General features: G+C 44.8%; 2 protein-coding genes across 3 annotated transcripts in view; both read right to left on the bottom strand.

The window, feature by feature from the left end:
• LOC140069957 (alpha-1-antitrypsin-like) overlaps nucleotides 1-15794 on the bottom strand; it is an 87234-nt gene extending 71440 nt beyond the window's left edge. The window contains exon 1 of the mRNA XM_072116273.1: nucleotides 15753-15794. The gene's annotated coding sequence lies outside the window, so the exon portion shown is untranslated. The remainder of the gene's footprint in view (nucleotides 1-15752) is intronic.
• Nucleotides 15795-21194: 5400 nt separating this feature from the next.
• The window catches only part of LOC140069955 (alpha-1-antitrypsin-like), a 65230-nt gene continuing 60366 nt past the window's right edge, over nucleotides 21195-26058 (bottom strand). The window contains exons 1-5 of one of the 2 annotated variants that reach the window (XM_072116271.1): nucleotides 25535-25544; nucleotides 23741-24411; nucleotides 23312-23576; nucleotides 21731-21878; nucleotides 21195-21396 (exon numbers count right to left, since the gene is read on the bottom strand). In XM_072116271.1, coding sequence (XP_071972372.1) covers nucleotides 21208-21396; nucleotides 21731-21878; nucleotides 23312-23576; nucleotides 23741-24407 — 1269 coding nt within the window. In that variant the 5' untranslated portion in view covers nucleotides 24408-24411; nucleotides 25535-25544 and the 3' untranslated portion in view covers nucleotides 21195-21207. Of the gene's footprint in view, nucleotides 21397-21730; nucleotides 21879-23311; nucleotides 23577-23740; nucleotides 24412-25534; nucleotides 25545-26058 lie in introns of those variants that run through there. The other variant, XM_072116269.1, reaches the window with a different exon arrangement.

Genomic DNA, 26058 nt, shown 5'->3' with positions numbered 1-26058 from the left:
GGGGGAGCAGACTGAGGGATCGGAGGATGATGAGGTGACAGACCCAAGCTGGGTTGAGAGGCCGGGTGAACACAGTGCTTCTGAGACGGAGGAGAGTCCTCGACCAGAACAGGTTGGAAGAGGCAGTGGTGGGGCCAGACGGAGAGGCAGGGCCAGAGCAGGTGCATCAGCGCCAAATGTGTCACGTAGTGAAGCTCCCGTGGCGAGGGCTCCCGCGGCGAGGGCTAGATTTTCAGAAGTCTGGAGGTTCTTTAAGGAAACACCGGATGACCGACGGACTGTGGTGTGCAACCTTTGCCAAACCAGGATCAGCAGGGGTTACACCACTACTAGCTTAACTACCACCAGTATGCGCAGGCATATGAATGCTAAACACCCCACTCAGTGGCACCAAGCCCGTTCACCTCCGGCCGTGCACACCACTGCTCCTTCCCCTGTGTCAGCTGATAGTCAGCCCCCTGCCCAGGACCCTGGCACAAAAACCCCATAGTCGCCTCCACAATCCTCCACAGCATCCACCAGCGTTTAGCTCTCCATACCCCAGACGCTGGAGCGGAAAAGGAAATATAGTGCAACCCACCCGCACGCCCAAGCCCTTAATGTCCACATCTCCAGATTGCTTAGCCTGGAGATGCTGCCCTATAGGCTAGTAGAGACCGAGGCCTTTCGCAACCTCATGGCGGCGGCCACCCCTCGGTATTCGGTCCCCAGCCGCCACTACTTTTCCTGATGTGCCGTCCCAGCGCTGCACCAGCACGTGTCAGACAACATCATCCGTGCCCTGACCAACGCCGTTTCTGACAAGGTCCACCTGACCACGGACACGTGGACGAGTGCTGCCGGGCAGGGCCACTATATATCGCTGACGGCACATTGGGTTAACTTGGTGGAGGCTGGGACCGAGTCTAACCCTGCGGCTGGTCATATACTGCCGACGCCGAGGATTGCGGGGCCTACCTCGGTCCAGGTGTTTCAGGCCTACTATGCCTCCTCCTCCTCCCACCCCTCCTCCACCTCCTCCTCCGAATAACCATCCGTGGGCATGGCGCCATCAGTCGCTAGCTCTAGGCACAGCAGCAGTGCCGTCGCTAAGCGACAGCAGGCGGTGCTCAAACTGCTGGGCCTAGGCGATAAAAGGCACACCGCCCAAGAACTATTACAGGGCATCACGGCGCAGACTGATCTGTGGCTGGCACCGCTGAACCTGAAGCCAGACATGGTTGTGTGTGACAACGGCCGTAACCTGGTGGCGGCTCTGCAACTCGGCAGACTGACATGCCTGGCCCATGTGTTAAATCTGATAGTTCAGCGTTTCCTCAAGACATACCCCAATCTGTCTGATTTGCTCACGAAGGTGCGCCGCATCTGTGCGCATTTCAGGAAGTCCAGCACAGATGCTGCCACTCTCAGGGCAGCGCAGCGCCGCCTCCAACTGCCCGCTCACCGACTGTTGTGCGACGTGCCCATGAGGTGGAATTCAACATTAACCATGTTATCCAGAGTTTACCAGCAGCGCAGAGCGATTGTAGACTGCCAGATGTCAACTTCCACCAGAACTGGTAGTCAGGTCAGTCAGCTTCCTCAAGTCTACAATGAGGAGTGGACGTAGATGTCTGATATCTGTCAGGTGCTGAGTAACTTTGAGGAGTCAACACAGATGGTCAGTGGCGATGCCGCCATCATCAGCCTCACCATCCCGCTGCTTGGCCTGTTGAAAAACTCTCTGATCAGCTTGAAGTCGGAAGCTTTGCGCTCGTCACAAGAGACGGGGGAAGAAGATTCCCTTGTTGATAGCCAAAGCACCCTCAGGTCTGTTTCTCAGCGCATATCGGAGGAGGTGGAGGAGGATGAGGAGGAAGAGGAGGAGAATGTTGGCGAGACACAAGAGGGGACCATTGTTCAGTCCTTCACTGTTCAGCGTGTATGGGCAGAAGAAGAGGAGTTGGAGGAGTTGGTGGAGGAGGAAATGGACAGTCAGGCCAGTGAGGGGAGTGAATTCTTGCGCGTTGGTACTCTGGCGCATATGGCAGATTTCATGCTAGGCTGCCTATCCCGTGACCCTCGCGTTCAAAGAATTTATTCCAGCACCGATTACTGGGTATTCACTCTCCTGGACCCACGGTACAAGCAAAATCTTTCCACTCTCATCCCTGGAGAGGAAAGGAGTGTGAGAATGCATGAATACCAGCAGGCCCTGGTGCACAAGCTGAAACACTATTTCCCTTCTGACAGCGCTAGTGGCAGAGTGCGTAGTTCTGCGGGACAAGTAGCGAGGGAGAGTAGGCGAGCACTGGCAAGGGTACGCTTTACAAGGCTTTTGCCAGCTTTATGTCACCCCAGCAAGACACTGTCACCTGTCCCCAGTCTCGGCAGAGTAGGGCTGATCTTTACAGAAAGATGGTGAGGGAGTACGTAGCTGACCATACCATCGTCCTAAATGATCACACAGCTCCCTACAACTACTGGGTTTCAAAGCTGGACATGTGGCACGAACTGGCGCTGTACGCCTTGGAGGTTCTTGCCTGCCCTGCCGCTAGCGTGTTGTCCGAGCGGGTTTTCAGTGCAGCTGGTGGCATCATCACCGATAAGCGTACACGCCTGTCGACTGACAGCGCTGACAGGCTGACGCTTATTAAGATGAATAAAGCCTGGATTTCTCATAATATCCAATCTCCACCAGGTGAAGGAAGCTCAACCTGAATAATTTATGCACTCCTCCTCCTCATTTTCCTCCTTCTCCTCCTCTTTGTACACTAAAGCAGAGGAAACTGGCTATTTTTTGACAGGGCCCACTGGCTCTAGCTATAGTACTTTATGCATTTAATTTTTCTGGAGGGCCACCTACCCGGTCCTCTGTTTTAAACAATTTTTGGGACTGCCACATACAGGCACTCAATCTATTCAATTTTTCTGGAGGGCCACCTACCTGCTCCTCTGGTTTGAAAACTTTTTTGGACTGCCACATACAGGCACTCAATCTATTTCATTTTTCTGGAGGGCCACCTACCTGCTCCTCTGGTTTGAAAACTTTTTTGGACTGCCACATACAGGCACTCAATCTATTTCATTTTTCTGGAGGGCCACCTACCTGCTCCTCTGGTTTGAAAACTTTTTTGGACTGCCACATACAGGCACTCAATCTATTTCAATTTTCTGGAGGGCCACCTACCTGCTCCTCTGGTTTGAAAACCTTTTTGGACTGCCACATACAGGCACTCAATCTATTCAATTTTTATGGAGGGCCACCTACCTGCTCCTCTGGTTTGAAAACTTTTTTGGACTGCCACATACAGGCACTCAATCTATTTCATTTTTCTGGAGGGCCACCTACCTGCTCCTCTGGTTTGAAAGCTTTTTTGGACTGCCACATACAGGCACTCAATCTATTTCATTTTTCTGGAGGGCCACCTACCTGCTCCTCTTGTTTGAAAACTTTTTTGGACTGCCACATACAGGCACTATCCAAATTAAATTGTCTCCCTAGCAGCCTCCACACGATGTCTCCATTGCTACCTCCAAAAGTCGTCCATATAGCTGCCTCCATACATCGTCCCCTTATCAAACGAGGTGTGTCAGGCAGAAATTTGGGTTGTTTTCATGGAGTCCACATCAAAGTTGTTAACTTTGTCGCCACCCTGCTGTGTTATCCACAAAATATACTGGCAAACTTTTACCATTTACGGATATTATTTCAGCGCTTCTTGCGCATCGGTTTACATTCCCCTCACCCGCCATATCCCAAACTTATAAGAACGCTACTACACTTTACTTGGTGGAGGCTGGGACCGAGTCTGACCCTGGGGCTGGTCATATACTGCCGACGCCGAGGATTGCGGGGCCTACCTCGGTCCAGGTCTCAAAGGCCTACTATACCTCCTCCTCCTCCCACCCCTCCTCCACCTCCTCCTCCTCCGAATTACCATCCGTGGGCATGGCGCCATCAGTCGGTAGCTCTAGGCACAGCAGCAGTGCCGTCGCTAAGCGACAGCAGGCGGTGCTCACACTGCTGAGCCTAGGCGATAAATGGCACACCGCCCAAGAGCTATTACAGGGCATTCCACATCAAACTTGTTAACTTTGTCGCCACCCTGCTGTGTAATCCACAAAATATACTGGCAAACTTTTATCATTTACCGATATTATTTCAGCGCTTCTTGCGCATCTGTTTACATTCCCCTCACCCGCCATATCCCAAACTTATAAGAACGCTACTACACTTGATCTTATACAAAAGGTTCTTAGAAGTGCTGTTTGGGGAGTAGCCTAGAGACAGGGGCTTGGATTGGCGAAAGCTCGCCTGGAAGCGGAGCGCCAGCTCCATCCCTAGATCCAACTAACATAGTTTTAACTGCAGCACCTTTAATCTACTACTAGTTCACTGCCTCCATAATAATAATAATAATAATCTTTATTTATATAGCGCCATCATATTCCGTAGCGCTTTACAAATCATAGGAAACAAATACAAATGTAATGTAACAGAGCACAACATTTGTATGGAACAACAGGAGTGAGGTCCCTGCTCGCCAGAGCTTACGGTTTATGAAGATGATGGGGTAACACGAGGTAAAAGAATATTTAATGGTCAAGCCATTCTTCTTAGGGAATAGAACAAAATATAATAAATGGAATTGCTGTCGCTTGAACCACTCAGCCGTCATCTTATATACCAGGTCCAGGGTGAATGGGACTGCAGAGAAGTCTGGTGCCTGTTGGTTGCTGGATAACAGAAGGGAGGACGACACAGGACGGGTTAGTAGAAGAGTTAAAACTTCATGCAGTTAATGAGTGTTATAGGCTTGCCTAAAGAAATGGGTTTTAAGAGCACGTTTGAAACTTTGGAGGTTAGGTATTAGTCTGATAGTCCGGGGCAGAGCATTCCATAGAATTGGTGCAGCTCTAGAGAAGTCTTGGAGACGCGAGTGGGAGGTCCGCACTAGGGTAGAGGTTAATCTAAGATCACTGGCGGATCTAAGAGCACGGGTTGAGCGATAGACTGAGATAAGAGAGGAGAGGTAGGGGGGTGCAGCATTATACAGAGCTTTATGGATGAGGGTTATTATTTTAAACTGTATTCGAAAGGAGACTGGCAGCCAGTGCAGCGACTGGCATGAACTGTAGGCATACATGGTCCCCTTATCAAACGAGCTGTGTCAGGCAGAATTTTGGGTTGTTTTCATGGCTTCCACAACAAACTTGTTAACTTTGTCGCCACCCTGCTGTGTAATCCACAAAATATACTGGCAAACTTTTATCATTTACCAATATTATTTTAGCGCTTCTTGCGCATCTGTTTACATTCCCCTCACCCGCCATATCCTAAACTTATAAGAATGCTACTACACTTGATCTTATACAAAAGGTTCTTAGAAGTGCTGTTTGGGGAGTAACCTAGAGACAGGGGCTTGGATTGGCGAAAGCTCGCCTGGAAGCGGAGCGCCAGCTCTATCCCAAGATCCAACTAACATAGTTTTAACTGCAGCACCTTTAATCTACTACTAGTTCACTGCCTCCATACATGGTCCCCTTATCAAACGAGCTGTGTCAGGCAGAATTTTGGGTTGTTTTCATGGCTTCCACATCAAACTTGTTAACTTTGTCGCCACCCTGCTGTGTAATCCACAAAATATACTGGCAAACTTTTATCATGTACCGATATTATTTGAGCACTTCTTGCTCACCTCCTTTGGTTCCTCTCTGCCACCCATTGGTTTTAAGCCTGAGTCCATTTGGGGTATGTTGCCAAGACACTCTCTAGCCTGCTGCCGCTGCCTCTGCATGCCGTCCCCTATAGTGTCAGGGTCAATTATTGGATGTTTTAGATGCTATCTAGCTTCATTCTGTCACTCTGTCATGGCCATGCTGTTGCCCATAATTTTGGCATAATGGTGCGTTTAAGCAGCCTCAGAGGCATCCATGCATGCTGCCCCTGCTGTTTCCTGTCCATTTCCGTGGTGGTTCCATCCTTTTCTGAGGTTTCCAGGTGTTTGGCCAAGCTTCCCTGTGCAGAGCCTTGGTCCCCTTGAAAAATGCTCGAGTCTCCCATTGACTTCAATGGGGCTCGTTATTCGAGACGAGCACTCGAGCATCGGGAAAAGTTCGTCTCGAATAACGAGTACCCGAGCATTTTAGTGCTCGCTCATCTCTAGTCTAGATGCCTTTTTACACCTAAATAACATTGATTGTTATGCTATATAGGATTGTTTCCCCTAAATCCCTTCCTCATCCAATCCCTTCCTTTCCTTTGTTGAACTTGATGGACATGTGTCTTTTTTCAACCGTTTAAACTATGATACTATGATGATACTATGATTGTGTTTAATTTTTTCTCTTTCATTGCATCTCATTACATTTACGACTGGTTAGAGGAGTAAATGGTAATTACTGTTACAGTTGGATTAACTGGAGCCAACACCACAGGATACTTCCTTGTGACCACAGAACAAGTGCAGAAATTCAAACCTCTGCTAGCTCAGCTCTGGGGACACAGAGATCAAAGGAATACGGGATATGTGTGTGGGTTTTGCCGCTGAAAAACCAACAGACAAAGGGAAATATCATAGCTGTCCATAACTAAGGCATAATTCATAAGTATGGATCCCCATTTACAGGGGAGAGTTATAGGATCTAGGTACACTCCTGGACTGAGTATCGGAAGGCTAGCGGAAAAAAAGAAACCAGTCAATTGCAGAACACCCCTAATATTAGGCTTAGACACCCCAAGTTTGGTATGGGGTAAATGGTAATAAGGTACCCACTGGATTGGAAGCAATGGGTTGTGCCATATTCCAATCAAAAGTTATGCGGTTTTAATAAAACCCCAGACCCAGAGAGTACCTCTCTGATGGGAGGGGGATAGAAAAAAACTCCCTTTCACAGTGACATCACAGCCAAGGGTGGGGGTCAAAAACCTCCTGGCTTTAAATTAGTGAAAGGGCCACACATCCAGCGTTCAGTTTGAGAACTCTATAAATTAAAAGACTGGATCACTCTCTATGCCCTGTCCGCTATTTCCATAGCAAGAGTTTTTTGTTTCCCTTTTCCCTAACTGTTTGTAAGTATTGTATGTGTATTGTTTTTAACTTTTTTAAATTTTTATCTGACAATATTGTTTTTGATGCACATCCATGATGCGAATCTCCCGTTCCATCACATCCCAAAGATGCTCTATTGGATTGAGATCTGGTGATTGTGGAGGCCATTTGAGTACAGTGAACTCATTGTCATGTTCAAGAAACCAGTCTGAGATGATTCCAGCTTTATGACATGTTTCAATTCCAATTGCATTTCTGCAAATAAAGGTCTTTTGACCAAAGAGATAAAGTGAAAATGGTAAGTATAAAATTTAACTTTTATTTCTATTTGTCTAATAAATAAATCAGAACTCAGTCTGTATTTGTCTCTTATTTGAAATCGCTATACTGAGCCGAAAAAAAAGGGTATTTAAAAGATTTTTGTGACAGTGGTGGATGGATGTTAATAGGTATTATACTATCAAAGAGAGAGACCTTTAGAGTCTGTGACCATATGGTATATCCGTGTGGGTACTTTTTGTCTCAATTGGGAAATAAAAATAAACCAATCAATCAGTTCTTCATTTATATTTGCCACCAGGCTTCTGTGAGCTTGCCGTGGTGCTCCCAGCAATCTCTAATATTGACAGAGGGAATCCACCATTTGGTGGTATGTTATAATTCCTCTCTTTGCCCGTATTCACACATGCTCTCAAGGGAGGGGTATTTGTAGGAGATCTCACGCACTCACATTTGCATCCACACATGTATTGTGCTTACATCAGCACTATTATCCAAATGTCTCTCTATATCTGTGGTAAGTAAAGATATATTTCTAAATTAGGTCTGATTATGTGTCGCTGCAGTCCAACACATCTAGACTTAGAGATGTGTTGGACCCCCTGAGGACGCCAGATTGTGGCGAAACATGTCGGGGGGGCTGACCGAGCGACAAACATTTTAATCTTTGTGATAAAAAGTGGTGGATATCTCTAAGTCTAGATGTGTTGGACTGCAGCGACACATAATCAGACCTAATTTAGAAATATATCTTTACTTACCACAGATATAGAGAGACATTTGGATAATAGTGCGGATGTAAGCACAATACCTGTGTGGATGCAAATGTGAGTGCGTGAGATCTCCTACAAATACCCCTCCCTTGAGAGCATGTGTGAATATGGGCAAAGAGAGGAATTATAACACACCACTAGAGATGAGCGAACATACTCGTCCGAGCTTGATGCTCGTTCGAGCATTAGCGTACTCGAAACTGCTCGTTGCTCGGACGAATACTTCGCCCACTCGAGAAAATGGCATCTCCCGCCGTTTTGCTTTTTGGCGGCCAGAAACAGAGCCAATCACAAGCCAGGAGACTCTGCACTCCACCCAGCATGACGTGGTACCCTTACACGTCGATAGCAGTGGTTGGCTGGCCAGATCAGGTGACCCTGGAATAGACTAGCCCCTGCCTGCGCTGCTCGGATCATTCTGTGTCTGGATGCCGCTAGGGAGAGAGCTGCTGCTGGTCAGGGAAAGCGTTAGGGTGTTCTATTAGAATAGTGTTAGGCAGGAGTGATTCTACAAGAACCCAACAGCCCTTCTTAGGGCTACAATAACGTTATACTTTTTTTTTTTTTATTTGCAGCTAGTACCATATTGTGAGGAATTTGCAGTGGGACTTGCTACCGTTGTGTTTAGCTCTTAGTGACACACATATCCACCTCAAACACCAAAGTGGGAAAATTTATTAGGTTTGATTTCAATTAGTCACAGTCTGCCAGTTTCTTTTTATTTTACCTTTATTTCATTTTATAGCTCAAACTCATCTTGCAAAGCAGTGTGCTCTCATTGTAGGCTACAAAATAGCCATAGGAGAAGCCCAACGGCTTACTTAGGCCTACAATAGCGTTATATTTTCCTTTTTTTGTTTGCTTGTGGCTGGGCTTGCTGGCACTAGTAGTGCAGCTAGTACCATACTGTGAGGAATTTGCTGGGAGACCTGCGACCGTTGTGTTTAGCTCTTAGTGACACGCATATCCACCTCAAACACCGAAGTGGGACAATGTATTAGGGGTTTGAGTAGAATTAGGCAGAGTCTGCTGATTTAATATTTTTTTTTTATCTTTATTTCATTTTAAACTCAAACTCATCTTGCAAAGCACAAAATCCAGTTGTGTGCTGTCAGTGTAGGTTAGAAACTAGCCATAGCAATAGGATAGCATCGTTTTGTTAAAAAAAATAAAAAACTAAAAAAAAATAAACACAAAAAATTTTTTTTTTTCAAGTTTACACATTGATTTGGAAAATGTTTAACCCGAGGGCTAGGGGTAGAGGACGAGGGCATGGACTTGGGCGTCCAACTACTGCAGGGGTCAGAGGCCGTGGTCCTGGGCGGGGTGAGACACCACCTGCTGATGGGGGAGCAGGGGAACGCCGCAGAGGTACACTCCCTAGGTTCATCATGTCTCAAGTTACTGGGACTCGTGGTAGAGCACTGTTGAGGCCAGAACAGTGCGAAGAGGTGATGTCGTGGATTGCGGACAATGCTTCTAGCCATTTGTCCACCAGTCAGTCTTCCACGCAGTCCACCCATGTCACCGAAATCGCCACTCCTCCAGCTCCTCCACCTCAGCCTCCTTCCCCCCAGTCTGCCCCCTCCCACCAAAATTTGGCATTTGAACCGGCATACTCTGAGGAACTGTTTTCTGGACCCTTCCCACAGTCACAAACCACTTGTCCTGCTGCTGCTGAGCTATTTTCCGATGCCCAGGTTTTCCACCAGTCGCAGTCTGTGGGTGATGATGACATTATTCACGTAGTGGAAGAAGTGTGTAAAGAGGTGTCGGACGATGAGGAGACACAGTTGTCAGACAGTTGTGAAGTTGTTGTCAGGGCAGGAAGTCCAAGGGGGGAGCAGACTGAGGGATCGGAGGATGATGAGGTGACAGACCCAAGCTGGATTGATAGGCCGGGTGAACACAGTGCTTCTGAGACAGAGGAGAGTCCTCGACCAGAACAGGTTGGAAGAGGCAGTGGTGGGGCCAGACAGAGAGGCAGGGCCAGAGCTGGTGCATCAGCGCCAAATGTTGCCCATAGTCAAGCTCCCGTGGCGAGGGCTAGATTTTCAGAAGTCTGGAGGTTCTTTAAAGAAACACCGGATGACCGACGGACTGTGGTGTGCAACCTTTGCCAAACCAGGATCAGCAGGGGTTCCACCACTACTAGCTTAACTACCACCAGTATGCGCAGGCATCTGAATGCTAAACACCCCACTCAATGGCACCAAGCCCGTTCACCTCCGTCCGGGCACACCACTGCTCCTTCCCCTGTGTCATCTGCTAGTCAGCCCCCTGCCCAGGACCCCGGCCCAAACACCTCCCGTGCAAAAACCCCATCTTCGCCTCCACGATCCTCCACAGCATCCACCAGCGTTCAGCTCTCCACGCCCCAGACGCTGGAGCGCAAAAGGAAGTATAGCGCAACCCACCCACACGCCCAAGCCCTCAACGTCCACATCTCCAAGTTGCTTAGCCTGGAGATGCTGCCCTATAGGCTGGTAGAGACCGAGGCCTTTCGAAACCTCATGGCGGCGGCCGCCCCTCGGTATTCGGTCCCCAGCCGCCACTACTTTTCCCGATGTGCCGTCCCAGCCCTGCACAAGCACGTGTCAGAGAAAATCCTCCGTGCCCTGACCAACGCCGTTTCTGACAAGGTCCACCTGACCACGGACACGTGGACGAGTGCTGCCGGGCAGGGCCACTATATATCGCTGACGGCACATTGGGTTAACTTGGTGGAGGCTGGGATCGAGTGTGACCCTGGGGCTGGTCATATACTGCCGACGCCGAGGATTGCGGGGCCTACCTCGGTCCAGGTCTCAAAGGCCTACTATGCCTACTCCTCCTCCCACCCCTCCTCCACCTCCTCCTCTGAATTACCATCCGTGGGCATGGCGCCATCAGTCGGTAGCTCTAGGCACAGCAGCAGTGCCGTCGCTAAGCGACAGCAGGCGGTGCTCAAACTGCTGAGCCTAGGCAATAAAAGGCACACCGCCCAAGAGTTATTACAGGGCATCACGGCGCAGACTGATCTGTGGCTGGCACCGCTGAACCTGAAGCCAGGCATGGTTGTGTGTGACAACGGCCGTAACCTGGTGGCGGCTCTGCAACTCGGCAGACTGACACAGGCGCCATGCCTGGCCCATGTGTTAAATCTTATAGTTCAGCGTTTCCTCAAGACATACCCCAATCTGTCTGATTTGCTCACGAAGGTGCGCCGCATCTGTGCGCATTTCAGGAAGTCCAGCACAGATGCTGCCACTCTCAGGGCAGCGCAGCGCCGCCTCCAACTGCCCGCTCACCGACTGTTGTGCGACGTGCCCACGAGGTGGAATTCAACACTGACCATGTTATCCAGAGTTTACCAGCAGCGCAGAGCGATTGTAGACTGCCAGATGTCAACTTCCACCAGAACTGGTAGTCAGGTCAGTCAGCTTCCTCAAGTCTACAATGAGGAGTGGACGTGGATGTCTGATATCTGTCAGGTGCTGAGTAACTTTGAGGAGTCAACACAGATGGTCAGTGGTGATGCCGCCATCATCAGCCTCACCATCCCGCTGCTTGGCCTGTTGAAAAACTCTCTGGTCAGCATGAAGTCGGAAGCTTTGCGCTCGTCACAAGAGACGGGGGAAGAAGATTCCCTTGTTTATAGCCAAAGCACCCTTAGGTCTGTTTCTCAGCGCATATCGGAGGAGGTGGAGGAGGATGAGGAGGAAGAGGAGGAGAATGTTGGCGAGACACAAGAGGGGACCATTGTTCAGTCCTTCACTGTTCAGCGTGTATGGGCAGAAGAAGAGGAGTTGGAGGAGTTGGTGGAGGAGGAAATGGACAGTCAGGCCAGTGAGGGGAGTGAATTCTTGTGCGTTGGGACTCTGGCGCATATGGCAGATTTCATGCTAAGCTGCCTATCCCGTGACCCTCGCGTTCAAAGAATTTATTCCAGCACCGATTACTGGGTATTCACTCTCCTGGACCCACGGTACAAGAAAAATCTTTCCACTCTCATCCCTGGAGAGGAAAGGAGTGTGAGAATGCATGAATACCAGCAGGCCCTGGTGCACAAGCTGAAACAGTATTTCCCTTCTGACAGCGCTAGCGGCAGAGGGCGTACTTCTGCGGGACAAGTAGCAAGGGAGAGTAGGCGACCAGGCAGCTTGTCCAGCACTGGCAGGGGTACACTTTACAAGGCCTTTGCCAGTTTTATGTCACCCCAGCAAGACACTGTCACCTGTCCCCAGTCTCGGCAGAGTAGGGCTGATCTTTACATAAAGATGGTGAGGGAGTACGTAGCTGACCATACCATCGTCCTAAATGATCACACAGCTCCCTACAACTACTGGGTTTCAAAGCTGGACATGTGGCACGAACTGGCGCTGTACGCCTTGGAGGTTCTTGCCTGCCCTGCCGCTAGCGTGTTGTCCGAGCGGGTTTTCAGTCGACAGACAGCGCTGACAGGCTGACGCTTATCAAGATGAATAAAGCCTGGATTTCTCCGCATTTCCATTCTCCACCAGGTGAAAGAAGCTGAACCTGAATAATGTATGCACTCCTCCTCCTCATTGTCCTCCTTCTCCTCCTCTTTGTACACTAAAGCAGAGGAAACTGGCTATTTTTTTGCCAGGGCCAACTGGCTCTGGCTATAGTACTCTATGTATTTAATTTTTCTGGAGGGCCAACTACCCTGTCCTCTGTTTTAAACAATTTTTGGGAGTGCCACATACAGGCACTCAATCTATGTAATTTTTCTGGAGGACCAGCTACCTGCTCCTCTGGTTTGTAAACTTTTTTGGACTGCCACATACAGGCAATCAATTTATTTAATCTTTTTGGAGGACCAGCTACCTGCTCCTCTGGTTTGAAAACTTTTTTGGACTGCCACATACAGGCACTCAATCTATGTAATTTTTCTGGAGGACCAGCTACCTGCTCCTCTGGTTTGAAAACTTTTTTGGACTGCCACATACAGGCACTATCCAAATTAAATTGTCTCCATAGCAGCCTCCACACGTCGTCTTTTTAGCTGCCTTCACACGTTGCCTCCATTGCTACCTCCACACGTCATCGCCATAGCTGCCTCCAAAAGTAGTCCATAGAATTTTGGATTGTTTTCATGGCTTCCATGTTAACTTTGTCACCACCCTGCTGTGTAATCCACAAAATATACTGGCAAACTTTTATCATTTACCAATATTATTTCAGCGCTTCTTGCGCATCTGTTTACATTCCCCTCACCCGCCAGAACCCAAACTTATAAGAACGCTACTACACTTGATTTTATACAAAAGGTTCTTAGAAGTGCTGTTTGGGGAGTAGCCTAGAGACAGGGGCTTGGATTGGCGAAAGCTCGCCTGGCAGCGGAGCGCCAGCTCCATCCCAAGATCCAACTAACATAGTTTTAACTGCAGCACCTTTAATCTACTACTAGTTCACTGCCTCCATACATGGTCCCCTTATCAAACGAGCTGTGTCAGGCAGAATTTTGGGTTGTTTTCATGGCTTCCACATCAAACTTGTTAACTTTGTCGCCACCCTGCTGTGTAATCCACAAAATATACTGGCAAACTTTTATCATTTACTGATATTATTTGATCGCTTCTTGCTCACCTCCTTTGGTTCCTCTCTGCCACCCATTGGTGTATGTTGCCAAGACACTCCCTAGCCTGCCGCTGCTGCCGCTGCCTCTGCATAGTCCCCTATAGTGTCAGGGTCAATTATTGGATGTTTTAGATGCTATCTAGCCTCATTCGGTCACTCTGTCATTGCCATGCTGTTGCCCATAGTTTTGGCATAATGGTGCGATTAAGCAGCCTCAGAGGCATCCATGCATGCTGCCCCTGCTGTTTCCTGTCCATTTCCGTGGTGTTACCTTCCTTTTCTGAGGTTCCCAGGTGCTTGGCCAAGCTTCCCTGTGCAGATCCTTGGTCCCCTTGAAAAATGCTCGAGTCTCCCATTGACTTCAATGGGGCTCGTTATACGAGACGAGCACTCGAGCATCGGGAAAAGTTCGTCTCGAATAACGAGTACCCGAGCATTTTAGTGCTTGCTCATCTCTACATACCACCAAATGGTGGATTCCCTCTGTCAATATTAGAGATTGCTGGGAGCACCACGGCAAGCTCACAGAAGCCTGGTGGCAAATATAAATGAAGAACTGATTGATTGATTTATTTTTATTTCCCAATTGAGACAAAAAGTACCCACACGGATATACCATATGGTCACAGACTCTAAAGGTCTCTCTCTTTGATAGTATAATACCTATTAACATCCATCCACCACTGTCACAAAAATCTTTTAAATACCCTTTTTTTTCGGCTCAGTATAGCGATTTCAAATAAGATACAAATACAGACTGAGTTCTGATTTATTTATTACACAAATAGAAATAAAAGTTAAATTTTCACTTTATCTCTTTGGTCAAAAGACCTTTATTTGCAGAAATGCAATTGGAATTAGATCCAAGCTTTCATGTTGTTGACGCCAAATTCTGACCCTACCATCCGAATGTCGCAGCAGAAATCGAGACTCATCAGACCAGGCAACGTTTTTCCAATTTTCTACTGTCCAATTTCGATGAGCTTGTGCAAATTGTAGCCTCAATTTCCTGTTCTTAGCTGAAAGGAGTGGCACCCGGTGTGGTCTTCTGCTGCTGTAGCCCATCTGCCTTAAAGTTCGATGTAATGTGCTTTTAGAGATGCTCTTTTGCCTACCTTGATTGTAACGGGTTGAGATTTGAGTCACTGTTGCCTTTCTATCAGCTCAAACAAGTCTGCCCATTCTCCTCTGACTTCTGGCATCAACAAGACATTTCCGCCCACAGAACTGTTTTTTCTTTTTCGGACCATTCTCTGTAAACCCTAGAGATGGTTGTGTGTGAAAATCCGAGTAGATCAGCAGTTTCTGAAATACTCAGACCAGCCCTTCTGGCACCAACAACCATGCCACGTTCAAAGGCCCTCAAATCACCTTTCTTCCCCATACTGATGCTCGGTTTGAACTGCAGGAGATTGTCTTGACCATGACTACATGCCTAAATGCACTGAGTTGCCGCCATGTGATTGGCTGATTAGAAATTAAGTGTTAACGAGCAGTTGGACTGGTGTACCTAATAAAGTGGCCGGTGAGTGTATGTGTATTACAGTTGTTTTGGAGCACGGCGTAGTGTAGATTATGATAGAGATACCAATACTATCAGTATCAATGTACGGGACACTTCTTTGCCAACAACACCACCGGCTGTTCATATATACCTGCCACTTTGAAAATAATAGCCAGTGCCAATGATTATTTTGATTGTCATATTTTATTGAGAGTGTTACACATCACCTTTCTAATTATGTTTACAGATATTTTTTTGGGGGAAAAATGTGTTTTGCATTTCTGTTTAGTTTTAGTCCTACATATGTATTTAGACATATGGGTAATAGTGCCCTAATGATCATAAATAATCTTCTTAATGCTGGAATCACAATTGACTACTCCTATATTGCTTAGTCCTTTATTGTTAAAATATTAAATATTAGGTAGTGGCTAGCCAGTTGTACTCCTGATTGTTGCTTTCTGTAAATGGCCAGTATAATCTAAAATCACCTAAAACAACCATAAGGAAAGATTATCAGTATGTAACAACAGCAATAAGAATGAGTCTTAATAGGAGAAATGGAGATACAATACTCACGAGCAGCTTGTGAATGTCTCCAGGGATTATTGGATCATAAGACTGATTCTCCCTGTGTACAAATATATATATATATATATATATATATATATATATATATATATAATTACCTTTGTCATTGTGAACTGGTTCCACAACCTTTGAGCTAATAGTCAGGCCCACTGTATTAAATTCAAACAATGACACAAGATTCTTTATATCAACTCAGTCCAAATTGATAGTGTAGAAAGATTAGAGAACATATCACTGGGGAACCTCCTGTACTTGAGAGTGTAGATCTGCACAAGATGAAGATGCTGCTTGTGTTGATCTAGAAGTAATAAGGCAGCAGGCTGCCGTCAGGAGGTGTAGAATCAGTTTTGATTTATGTGTCCTGAAACCAGCTGGGAAAACAGGTATGCATTGGGTTCCATTGGTACAGAGCAACCCAACATGTCATTGATGCCATTCTCTAACATTTGCCAATAGGGGATGATAGCAGGACAAGTCCAGGAAATTTTAGGCACATTAGCACCCCCCGATCCACGCCTCCAACAAATATCTGGGGTTCTGGCGTTAATTTAATGAAGCAGAGCAGGAGTATGATACCAAACAAGTAACAATTTATACTAGTTATCCTTGTAATGGATGCATTGCAAAGTTTTGGCTGCTCTTTCCCATATTGTTTACTAAAACTGTTGGTGGAAGTGTTCTGCCCAAGAATGTCTCCCATTTTGTCGTATAGTTGTGGCAAGGAGGGAAGGTTAGTTAAGGCCAGAGGTGGAAGTTCCTCCTTTACATAATCTCTGAAAATCTGTGATTGTTCCACCCCCAAACACTTTACACTATCTACCTTAAAGGCTCTCCAAATAGTATAACGTCCCCTCCTTTTGGCACACAAAGTAAATCTGACGTCTAATGTCTCCACCCGTCAGTAAGGCTGCTGGCAGGAGTTTGCATAGCTCTCAGAACAGTTGGTGGAAAAATCTAGTTTGGCCAGAATTCAGGGCATAAACATTGCACAAAGTAAGGGGGTGCCTTGTAGTTTACTATAGACTACTACAAATTTCCCTTAAAGATCCGAGAACATATCTAATACCAGCAGGGTACAGGGGACAGCAATTAAAGTAGCAACACTGCACCATCTCCTCTCCCCTATGGCAGAATATAAAGAATGATATCACCCCTTTACAACATTACAAGAACCAGAGACAGCCTGCCCCCGTAGAATACAGCCAGCCGGCAGGCGCTTAGTACGACGCGGCCGCTGCCGACGTCATACTATGAGCCGGCCGTGAGATAACATGGCCGCATCCTGCCACCTGTTACAGAATAATGAAGAGGAGCCGCGGGGAAGCCAGAAGAGGAGCCGCGATGACATCGGGGAAACAGCACTGCGCATCGGGGCCACCGGAGGGTGAGTTTGTAAGTATTGACTAGTGTATAAGTTGAGTTTTTTCAGCGCATTTTTTGTGCTGAAAAACTCAGCTTATACACGAGTATATACAGTATTTTGTTAATGAGAAACAAATTGCCAGCTCACCCCTCTTTTACTCTTGACACCTCCATCAGCTAGATCTGGAAAGTAGCGCATGTAACAGTGTCCGGAGTCTACGGACACACAATTGAAAGAGAAGGTTTGTAGTAGATGTTCAGCGCAAAATTTCACAAAGATCCGATAAAGCTGTGATTCTTCTTTATTGAATGAAGGACAACAATGCAGCACACACATACAGAGTAAAGCATTTCGACATGTCGCATCTTATTCATGACCTGATCATAAATAAGACCCATCGTATAAAAATGTCTTGATCTTTTCTCTGTATGTGCATGCTGCATTATTGTCCTTCATTAATTAAAGGAGAATTACAGTTTTTTGTAAAATTTTGCGCTGGAAATCTACTACAAACCATTTTTTATGTTATGTTATTATTTTAAGTACTTTCCCTAGCCCATTGTGAGCAGGGCAACTGCCCTGTTATTCCCGCCATATTAATTACAGCCCCTCTTCAGTATATACATCTCTCCCCAGTATATTCACCCCCATAATTATAGAGCCCCCAATATATACAACCCCCGAGTATATACAGCTCCACCCCCAAGTATGTACAGCTCCCCCCAGTATATATAGCCGCCTCCTGCTGCACACCAGAAAAATAATAAACATAATACTTACTTTCAGGTTCCAGCTTCAGCCTCAGCTCTACCCCGCTGCTCTATCTTATCTTCTTCTCCCGTCGGCGGCCACTTTCTCTGTGAAGAGAAGGGGCGGACTGGGAATTTAAAATGGCCCTGGAAAAAACTATAAAAGTGGCCCCATTTTATAGGCGGAGTCAAAACAAGTGGATGTGGTCAGATAATGTGGGTGGGGTTATAACAGACAAATTGTTGGTAGATGGCCTTAATGCAAAACAAGAACATCTTTTGCTAGTAAGTGAATCTAATGTGCAAAGATGTGACCTGTCGATCAGTAAATGATGCAAACACACGACCCGATAAGCCTTAAACCTTTCCCCTGTGCCATACATGTACAATTCAGAGAAACAATATATTGATACTTCCTCCTATGTACAGGAATAATGCTACAATAACACATTTAGAATAACACATGCAATACTGCCTTCTATATTCAAAATAAAACTACTACAATAGTACTAGTACAGTACTGCCCCCTATGTACAGGAATATAACTACTATAATACTGCCCCCTATGTAACATGAATATTACTACTATAATACTGCCTCCTATGCACAAGAATATAACTACTATAATACTGTCCCCTATGTACAAGTATATAACTACTGTAATACTGCTCCTATGTACAAGAATATAACTACTATAATACTGCCTCCTATGTACAGGAATATAACTACTATAATGCTGCCCCCTATGTACAAGAATATAACTACTATAATACTGCCTCCTATGTACAAGAATATAACTACTATAATACTGCCCCCTATGTACAAGTATATAACTACTATAATACTGCCCCCTATGTACAAGAATATAACTACTATAATACTGCCCCCTATGTACAAGTATATAACTACTTTAATACTGCCCCCTATGTACAAGAATATAACTACTATAATACTGCCCCCTATGTACAAGAATATAACTACTATAATACTTCCCCCTATGTACAAGAATGTAACTACTATAATACTGCTCCTATGTACAAGAATATAACTACTATAATACTGCCCCCTATGTACAAGAATATAACTACTATAATACTGCCCCCTATGTACAAGAATATAACTACTGTAATGCTGCCCCTTTGTACAAGGATATAACTACTATAATTCTGCCCCCTATGTACAAGAATATAACTACTATAATACTACATATATACACAGAAGCGAACATGAAAAAAATCTGTATTTATCATATACAACTACAGAAAACACATGAGATCCTCACCTATTGCATCCAGTGACATTAGGTGATGTATCCTCGGATTGTACTCATTCCTCATCTTCTTCATTAGTTCCACCATCTCCTTGTCTCTTCCTCCAGGTACATAGCATTCCTGCAAAGTTTACCACACAGACGTCTTATGTGCTGCACTTTCCCATTGTCCCTTAACTGTCCCTTCTTCTGCTACCACCAATACTGTGACCCAAATACTGTAATAGAGCCCCCTGAAATATTAGTACCACACGAATAGTGCTCCATAATGTAACACCCCTACCCCAGACATAGAATTTATGCCCCCAACCTACCCCAGACATAGAATTTATGCCCCAGCCTACCCCAGACATATAATTTATGCCCCCAGCCTACCTCAGACATATAATAAATGCCCCCAGCCTATCCCAGACATATAATAAATGCCCCCTGCCTGCCCCAGATTTAGAATTAATGTGCCCAGCCTACCACAGACATATAATTAATGCTCCATGCCTGCCCCAGACATATAATAATGCCCCTTGCCCGCCCCAGACATATAATTAATGCCCCCTGCCAGCCCCAGATATAGAATAACCCCCCCCACCCCAGACGTATAATTAATGCCCCCTGCCAGCCCCAGATATAGAATATTGCCCCCTGCCAGCCTCAGATATACAATAATGCTCCCTGCCCGCCCCAGTCATATAATTAATGCCCCCTGCCAGCCCTAGATATAGAATATTGCCCCCCCCGCCCCAGACATATAATTAATGCCCCCTGCCAGCCCCAGATATAGAATAATGCCCCCCTGCCATATAATTAATGCCCCCTGCCAGCCCCAGATATACAATAATGCCCCCACCATATAATTAATGCCCCCTGCCAGCCCCAGATATACAATAAAGCCCCCTGCCATATAAATAATTCCCCCCCCCCCAGATATACAATAATGTCCCCCGCCCTCCGCCCCAAACATAATTAATGCCCCCATTCTATAATTTAAAAAATAAAAAAACCATAATACTCACCTCTTTAGCGCAGGTTTCTTCCCACCGGCCGGCCCACAGGGAAAATTCCCGGTGGGTACAATGGCCAGTCCGCCCCTGGTGAAGAGACACAGGTTGGAGCATGTGATGACACCATCAAGCACGTTGGCTTGTGTACTGCAGAGCGGTCCACACAGGCAGCCCTGTATCTCAAGTGCCAATGCAATTGTTTTTTTCAGACAGTATGGACTTGCCAGTGTTTCCCAAATCCGGGGTACTAGTTACTTGGAACCAGTTGGGTCCACAATCTGCTGCCGGAGGCAGGAACTTCATCCTACCTCATGGCAGAAGCGGCCCTGGTTTATATACAAGTGTAGGGAAAGTTGAGGGTGTACAGGGAGAGAAGAGTGTAGTTGTGATATTATCACATTAGTTAGGGCTCCGGGCAGCACATGTGTTGAAAGCTGCCTTGAGGAAATCAGCTGACAGCAGAGAGGAGAGGGTGTGTGTCTTACATGTACATTCTCACTTCGTATTCAGCCCAGTGTAGGCAGAAAGTGCCTAGAAATGGCCATCTGAGGCATCACTGAATGAGGCTGATAACAGAGGGAAGGCTGCTGAATAGCAGTGAAAGAAGTAAGATTGGGGCAACTAAACTAATTGCAGAAGGGCTTAAAAATGCATTCCCTTCAACATATCAAAAGTTTTTTTAAATGACAGTTACTCTTTAACAATAAAAAGTACTTCCATCAAAAATGACTTGGCTTACATCAAAATCTTGAAAACTGCAGTTGCTGCTGATAACAGCTCTGCCCTTTGGCTCAGCAGAGTCACAGTATAGCTAGAGGGCAGCTTGAATAATTACCAGTGATTGATGACCAGGAATATTCTCCTGAATTGATTTTAAGCTTTAGTTTAAATTTATCCACTTTTCCAGGTCTCCTTACTATTAGAGGAGTTCCCATTTCATTCATCGGGATTCACAGATGAGCTATGTGATCTCATGCCAGGGGGCAAGAGATGGCTTACTGTGAGTAAATAAGACCACCATTTTACACTATAACATTTTATTGATGCAGAATTTGGGAGAGAATTATTTCTGGGGGTTGACAACTCTTCCTTTGAAGAGGATGCTTTTGGATTTGTGGTCATATATTGAAAAAGTAAATGGACGGTTAAAATTAATGCGAGGTGGAAGCATCATGGGAATTTTCTCAAGTGCTGTAACGGCTGCTGCTTCTGTCCCCTTCTCATTAACACTGATTGCAGCTTTATGGATAGCCTAAGGAGGTTAAGAAAAACTGTTATCAGAAGAAGATGGAATATGAATGGACGAAAAATAGAAATAGGTTCAACCATAGCATAAAAATTCTTAATGGGTAAGGCCATGAAATTCAATTGATGCTTAGGAGATAGATATACAATGTCCAAGTGGAACTGATTCCTAAAAAGGAGAGGCAGGCCTAGGCAAGCCTCTAATAGACAAACATTGTAAAACCAGGCAGCACTCCAGACTGTAGGTATACAATTCAAAGGTGACATTTATTCAAGCTTGATGAAGTTGTCTCACACTGAACCATTTTTCTATTTTTAGATAGATAGTTAGAAATACTTACCTCAGAAATCTTTGAGTCGGCATGTCCTGTAATACCAGACAGGTCAGCGGTGTTTGAGAAAACATCTACTAGTCCCATTTTGGTTAGTGTTTCTTTAAGGTTGATAGTACTAGAGATGGAGAATTTTGGGAGAAATAAATCCACCAATCTATTTAAAAAAGAAATTAAAGACAATTTATAAACTATATTCGTCATAAGTTAATATGCAGATGTGTCATGGCCCAAATATGCATTGTTCTGTGGAAAAACAAACATACTTTCTCTTTGAAGCTTGTTAGCAGACACAAAGTTTGTGAAAATTTTTTAAAATCTTTGGATTCACTGGTGAAGCAAAAATCCCAACTCTTTAACGCTCATTGGTCATAGGACAAAGAATACACATTATCAATGAAGATTTTTAGTTTTGCTATCACCGCCAGCATGGTGACCAATGTTCTGACCCTTGTAAGAGTCTTTGAGAAGTACAATATATGAGTGTGATGCCAAAAAAGTAACAATCCATCAATTCAAGCAAAGGTTTCACCAGAAAATGAACTGTTTTTCAAACAGGCTATTATGTTAATTTTTTTTTTTATGAATTACACTAGGGTACAAATAAAATTTTTTTGTGGTATTTGGAGTCTTTCACCTTATTGTTGGTATTTTTGACCTTTTATTTCCGAAAATACCTTCCATTTCTCTCTAGCAGTTCTAATTTATGAGACGTTGAGCATTTCTAACAAGAATTACGTAAGATGGTAGAACGGTATCATGGACGATAGGTTACACACGTGTTGGATGATTACTGTTGGAGAATCCAACATTAATGTCCAAGAAGACCTCATCTCAGGAAATCATGACCTGATGGCAAATCTCCAGCTACAGCCAAAAAATATGACATTCATTTTCAAAATTTCTTTAGTACAATATTAATTGTACGACTAGTTGGAGCAGCATATACTTTGAAGGGTGGAAATTCCAGATTTCCAAAAGCTTACTAGAGTTTACTGGAGAAAACAATATAATTTCCAGAATCAGTGTCCCATAAATACTTAAAAACAGTTCCAACTTTTAAGGTACCAAAAGAGTTCATCATCCAGACATTCAGTGACAATGTTTATGCTGAACATGCACATTTGAAAAATAATTCCTCAAGCAGAGAGGAGATCTGAGCACAGGTTAAACTTAAGCGGGTGAGCTGATATTCTCCTACTACTTGGATACCAAAACGAGTGTCACCCATAGATTATTTTAAACATTTTAACCTTTTGGCTAAGAGGCTTAATAGAAATTGTCTTGCGAATTCTATTGCGGTTTTCTATGTAGCAGTCACATCAAATACATCAGAGATAGAATTGCAATAGAAGATACATAGCAATATAGAAAAAAGCATCATTACAACCAACGGTTTCAATAGATGACATGACAGCTTTATTACATCTCCTCCCTGTACTCCATAGACCTCAATGAGTTGGCTCCAGACTATGGCTGCCTAAGACCCAGAGGAAAAGACTGTTAAAGACTGTTTACCACTGCCTCTATAAAGATTGACTATGGCATACATTAATAGATAGATAGACAGACTGGTAGATACTCCCTTACCGCTTGTGCATTGATTTCTTCCATGTTTTAGTTTTTTCTATGTTAAAATTGTTCTCTACTTTTGACAACTTCCCCTCATTTGGCAGGATGAATACGGCATTGGTATCTCCTTTATAGGGTATGGAGACCACAGTAGCATCATCATTGAAAGCCACATTGTACATTCCTGTTCTGCTCATGAAAGATGCCTTCACAGTTGTATTCTCATTGACATGGAAGTCTCCCTCTTTGGTCCGTTCACTGTTAAATGGGTTTTCCCATTTTGCTATAAAGAATAAAGACAAGGATAATAGGAGATTATTATTTAGTGGAAGATTGGTGAAATATGACAGACACTACATAACAAAAACCCTGCCAGTAATAAGTGATGTATGACCTATCTGCAGCAACCTGTTTCTCAACAATAATTTGTAAAATAAAGTACCTTACCTTGAAAATAAATGTAGTTAATGAGGACTAATATGGCGTCCTGGTCTACGCTGTCCAGCAGGTCAGCAATCTTGCCTTGAGTGTTTTTCTCCACATAACTGTTGATCTGCTTTTTTGCTTCTTCTGTGTTTTTGAAATCAGTAGAAAAGGCCTCGGAGTGGTAGCGTGTCTTGGCTTCATCCAAGAATGTCTGGAGAATCTTGTGCTCTTTGGAAATGAAGAGAGCATTCCCACCGCTGAGCTTTAGCTCCCTTTCCACATCATTCAGGAGATGCAGAAGGTGGTCGAAACCTTCATGAATTTCTTGTTCAGAGATCTCAGAGGTATTAAAACTGAGTGCTTCAATGATCTGTTTATAGGTCTGAGCCTTGGCACCAAGGGACAGAAAAGCAAATGCAGTAGAGATACTGACAGGTGAAAAGACAATGTTCTCAGAAGGATGATCTAGAGCTACTTGCCGATACAGGTCAAAAGCAAATTTACAATTGTATTTTGCTATTTTGTGAGAAGGTAGCGACTCATTATGGTGATGGTGTTCCTTGCTGTCATTTTCTTTCTTGTGATGCCCATCTTTGTGATCATGGTGGCCATTGGTGTCATCTTTATGATGATCAGAAAAGGCCAATGCAAATAGTAGTGCTACTCCAAAACACAGAAAGCCCTTCATATTTCTAAGAGGCAAAGAAAAATGCTTTACTAAAACTCTCTTTGTAGAACATAAGTAAGTAATGACTGACATCTGAATACCTTAGTGTAACACTTCACATTTATCCCATTGCTTTAAGGTTAGAAATTTCCGACTTGTATGATTAAGGCGGAGTGAAAGGAAAGGGGTGGAGTCTGCCTCACAGTTTTGACCAACTAAAAGTAGGTCTAAAGTAGGAACTGACAGTAATATGCTGCACCAGAATTTATCATCACAGTGATAAATCTAAGCAAGCAAAAGACTAATGTTTTCCAGCTAGAGACTGGCGGAAACTGTAAAATCCCCCCCAATGTGTCTCCTGAATCAGGATATCCCAAACTCTGTTCTGTGTAGCCCTGGCGGGTAACCACTTTCAGAAAGAGAGAAAAAAAAATCACTGCGTGGTGTAATCCAAGGGGTGAATTCAGTACTTACAAAGTATGGTTTATCTTCTGTAATAAGTGGTGACGTTACCCCTCGGATTAAACCAAATAATTTTCTTTGTTTCTGGAAGCAGCCACCGGCTGGGATACTTAGAATTAAGTTTAGGAGACTCATCATAGAGAAATAATTACCCTCACAGGTTCGAAGACACGGTGGGAGCCTAGCAATAGAGATAAGGTTAGATATATGTGTATTACAGTTGTTTTGGAGCGCGGCGTAGTGTAGATTATGATAGAGATACCAATACTATCAGTATCACTGTATGGGACACTTCTTTGCCAACAACACCATCGGCTGTTCATATATACCTGCCACTTTGAAAATAATAGCCAGTGCCAATGATTATTTTGATTGTCATATTTTATTGAGAGTGTTACGCATCACCTTTTTAATTATGTTTACAGATTTTTTGGGGGGGAAAAATGTGTTTTGCATTTCTGTTTAGTCTTAGTCCTACATATGTATTTAGATATATGGGTAATAGTGCCCTAATGATCATAAATAATCTTCTTAATGCTGGAATCACAATTGACTACTCCTATATTGCTTAGTCCTTTAGTGTTAAAATATTAAATATTAGGTAGAGGCTAGTCAGTTGTACTCCTGATTGTTGCTTTCTGTAAATCTAAAAATATGGATCATAAGACTGGAGATACAATACTCACGAGCAGCTTGTGAATGCCACCAGCGATTGTTGGATCATAAGACTGATTCTTCCTGTGTACAAATATATATATATATACGGTAATTACTAGAGATGAGCGAGCACTAAAATGCTCGGGTACTCGTTATTCGAGACGAACTTTTCCCGATGCTCGAGTGCTCGTCTCGAATAACGAGCCCCATTGAAGTCAATGGGAGACTCGAGCGTTTTTCAAGGGGACCAAGGCTCTGCACAGGGAAGCTTGGCCAAACACCTGGGAACCTCAGAAAAGGATGGAAACACCACGGAAATGGACAGGAAACAGCAGGGGCAGCATGCATGGATGCCTCTGAGGCTGCTTAATCGCACCATTATGCCAAAACTATGGGCAACAGCATGGCCATGACAGAGTGACAGAATGAAGCTACATAGCATCTAAAACATCCAATAATTGACCCTGACACTATAGGAGACGGCATGCAGAGGCAGCGGCAGCAGCGGCAGGCTAGAGAGTGGCATGGCGACATACCCTAAATGGACTCAGGC

The sequence above is a fragment of the Engystomops pustulosus genome, chromosome 7 (genome assembly GCF_040894005.1).
Source record: "Engystomops pustulosus chromosome 7, aEngPut4.maternal, whole genome shotgun sequence".
Lineage (NCBI taxonomy): Eukaryota > Metazoa > Chordata > Amphibia > Anura > Leptodactylidae > Engystomops > Engystomops pustulosus.
The sequence above is the reverse complement of the archived record's forward strand: the minus strand, read 5'-3'. Positions and strand labels throughout refer to the sequence as shown.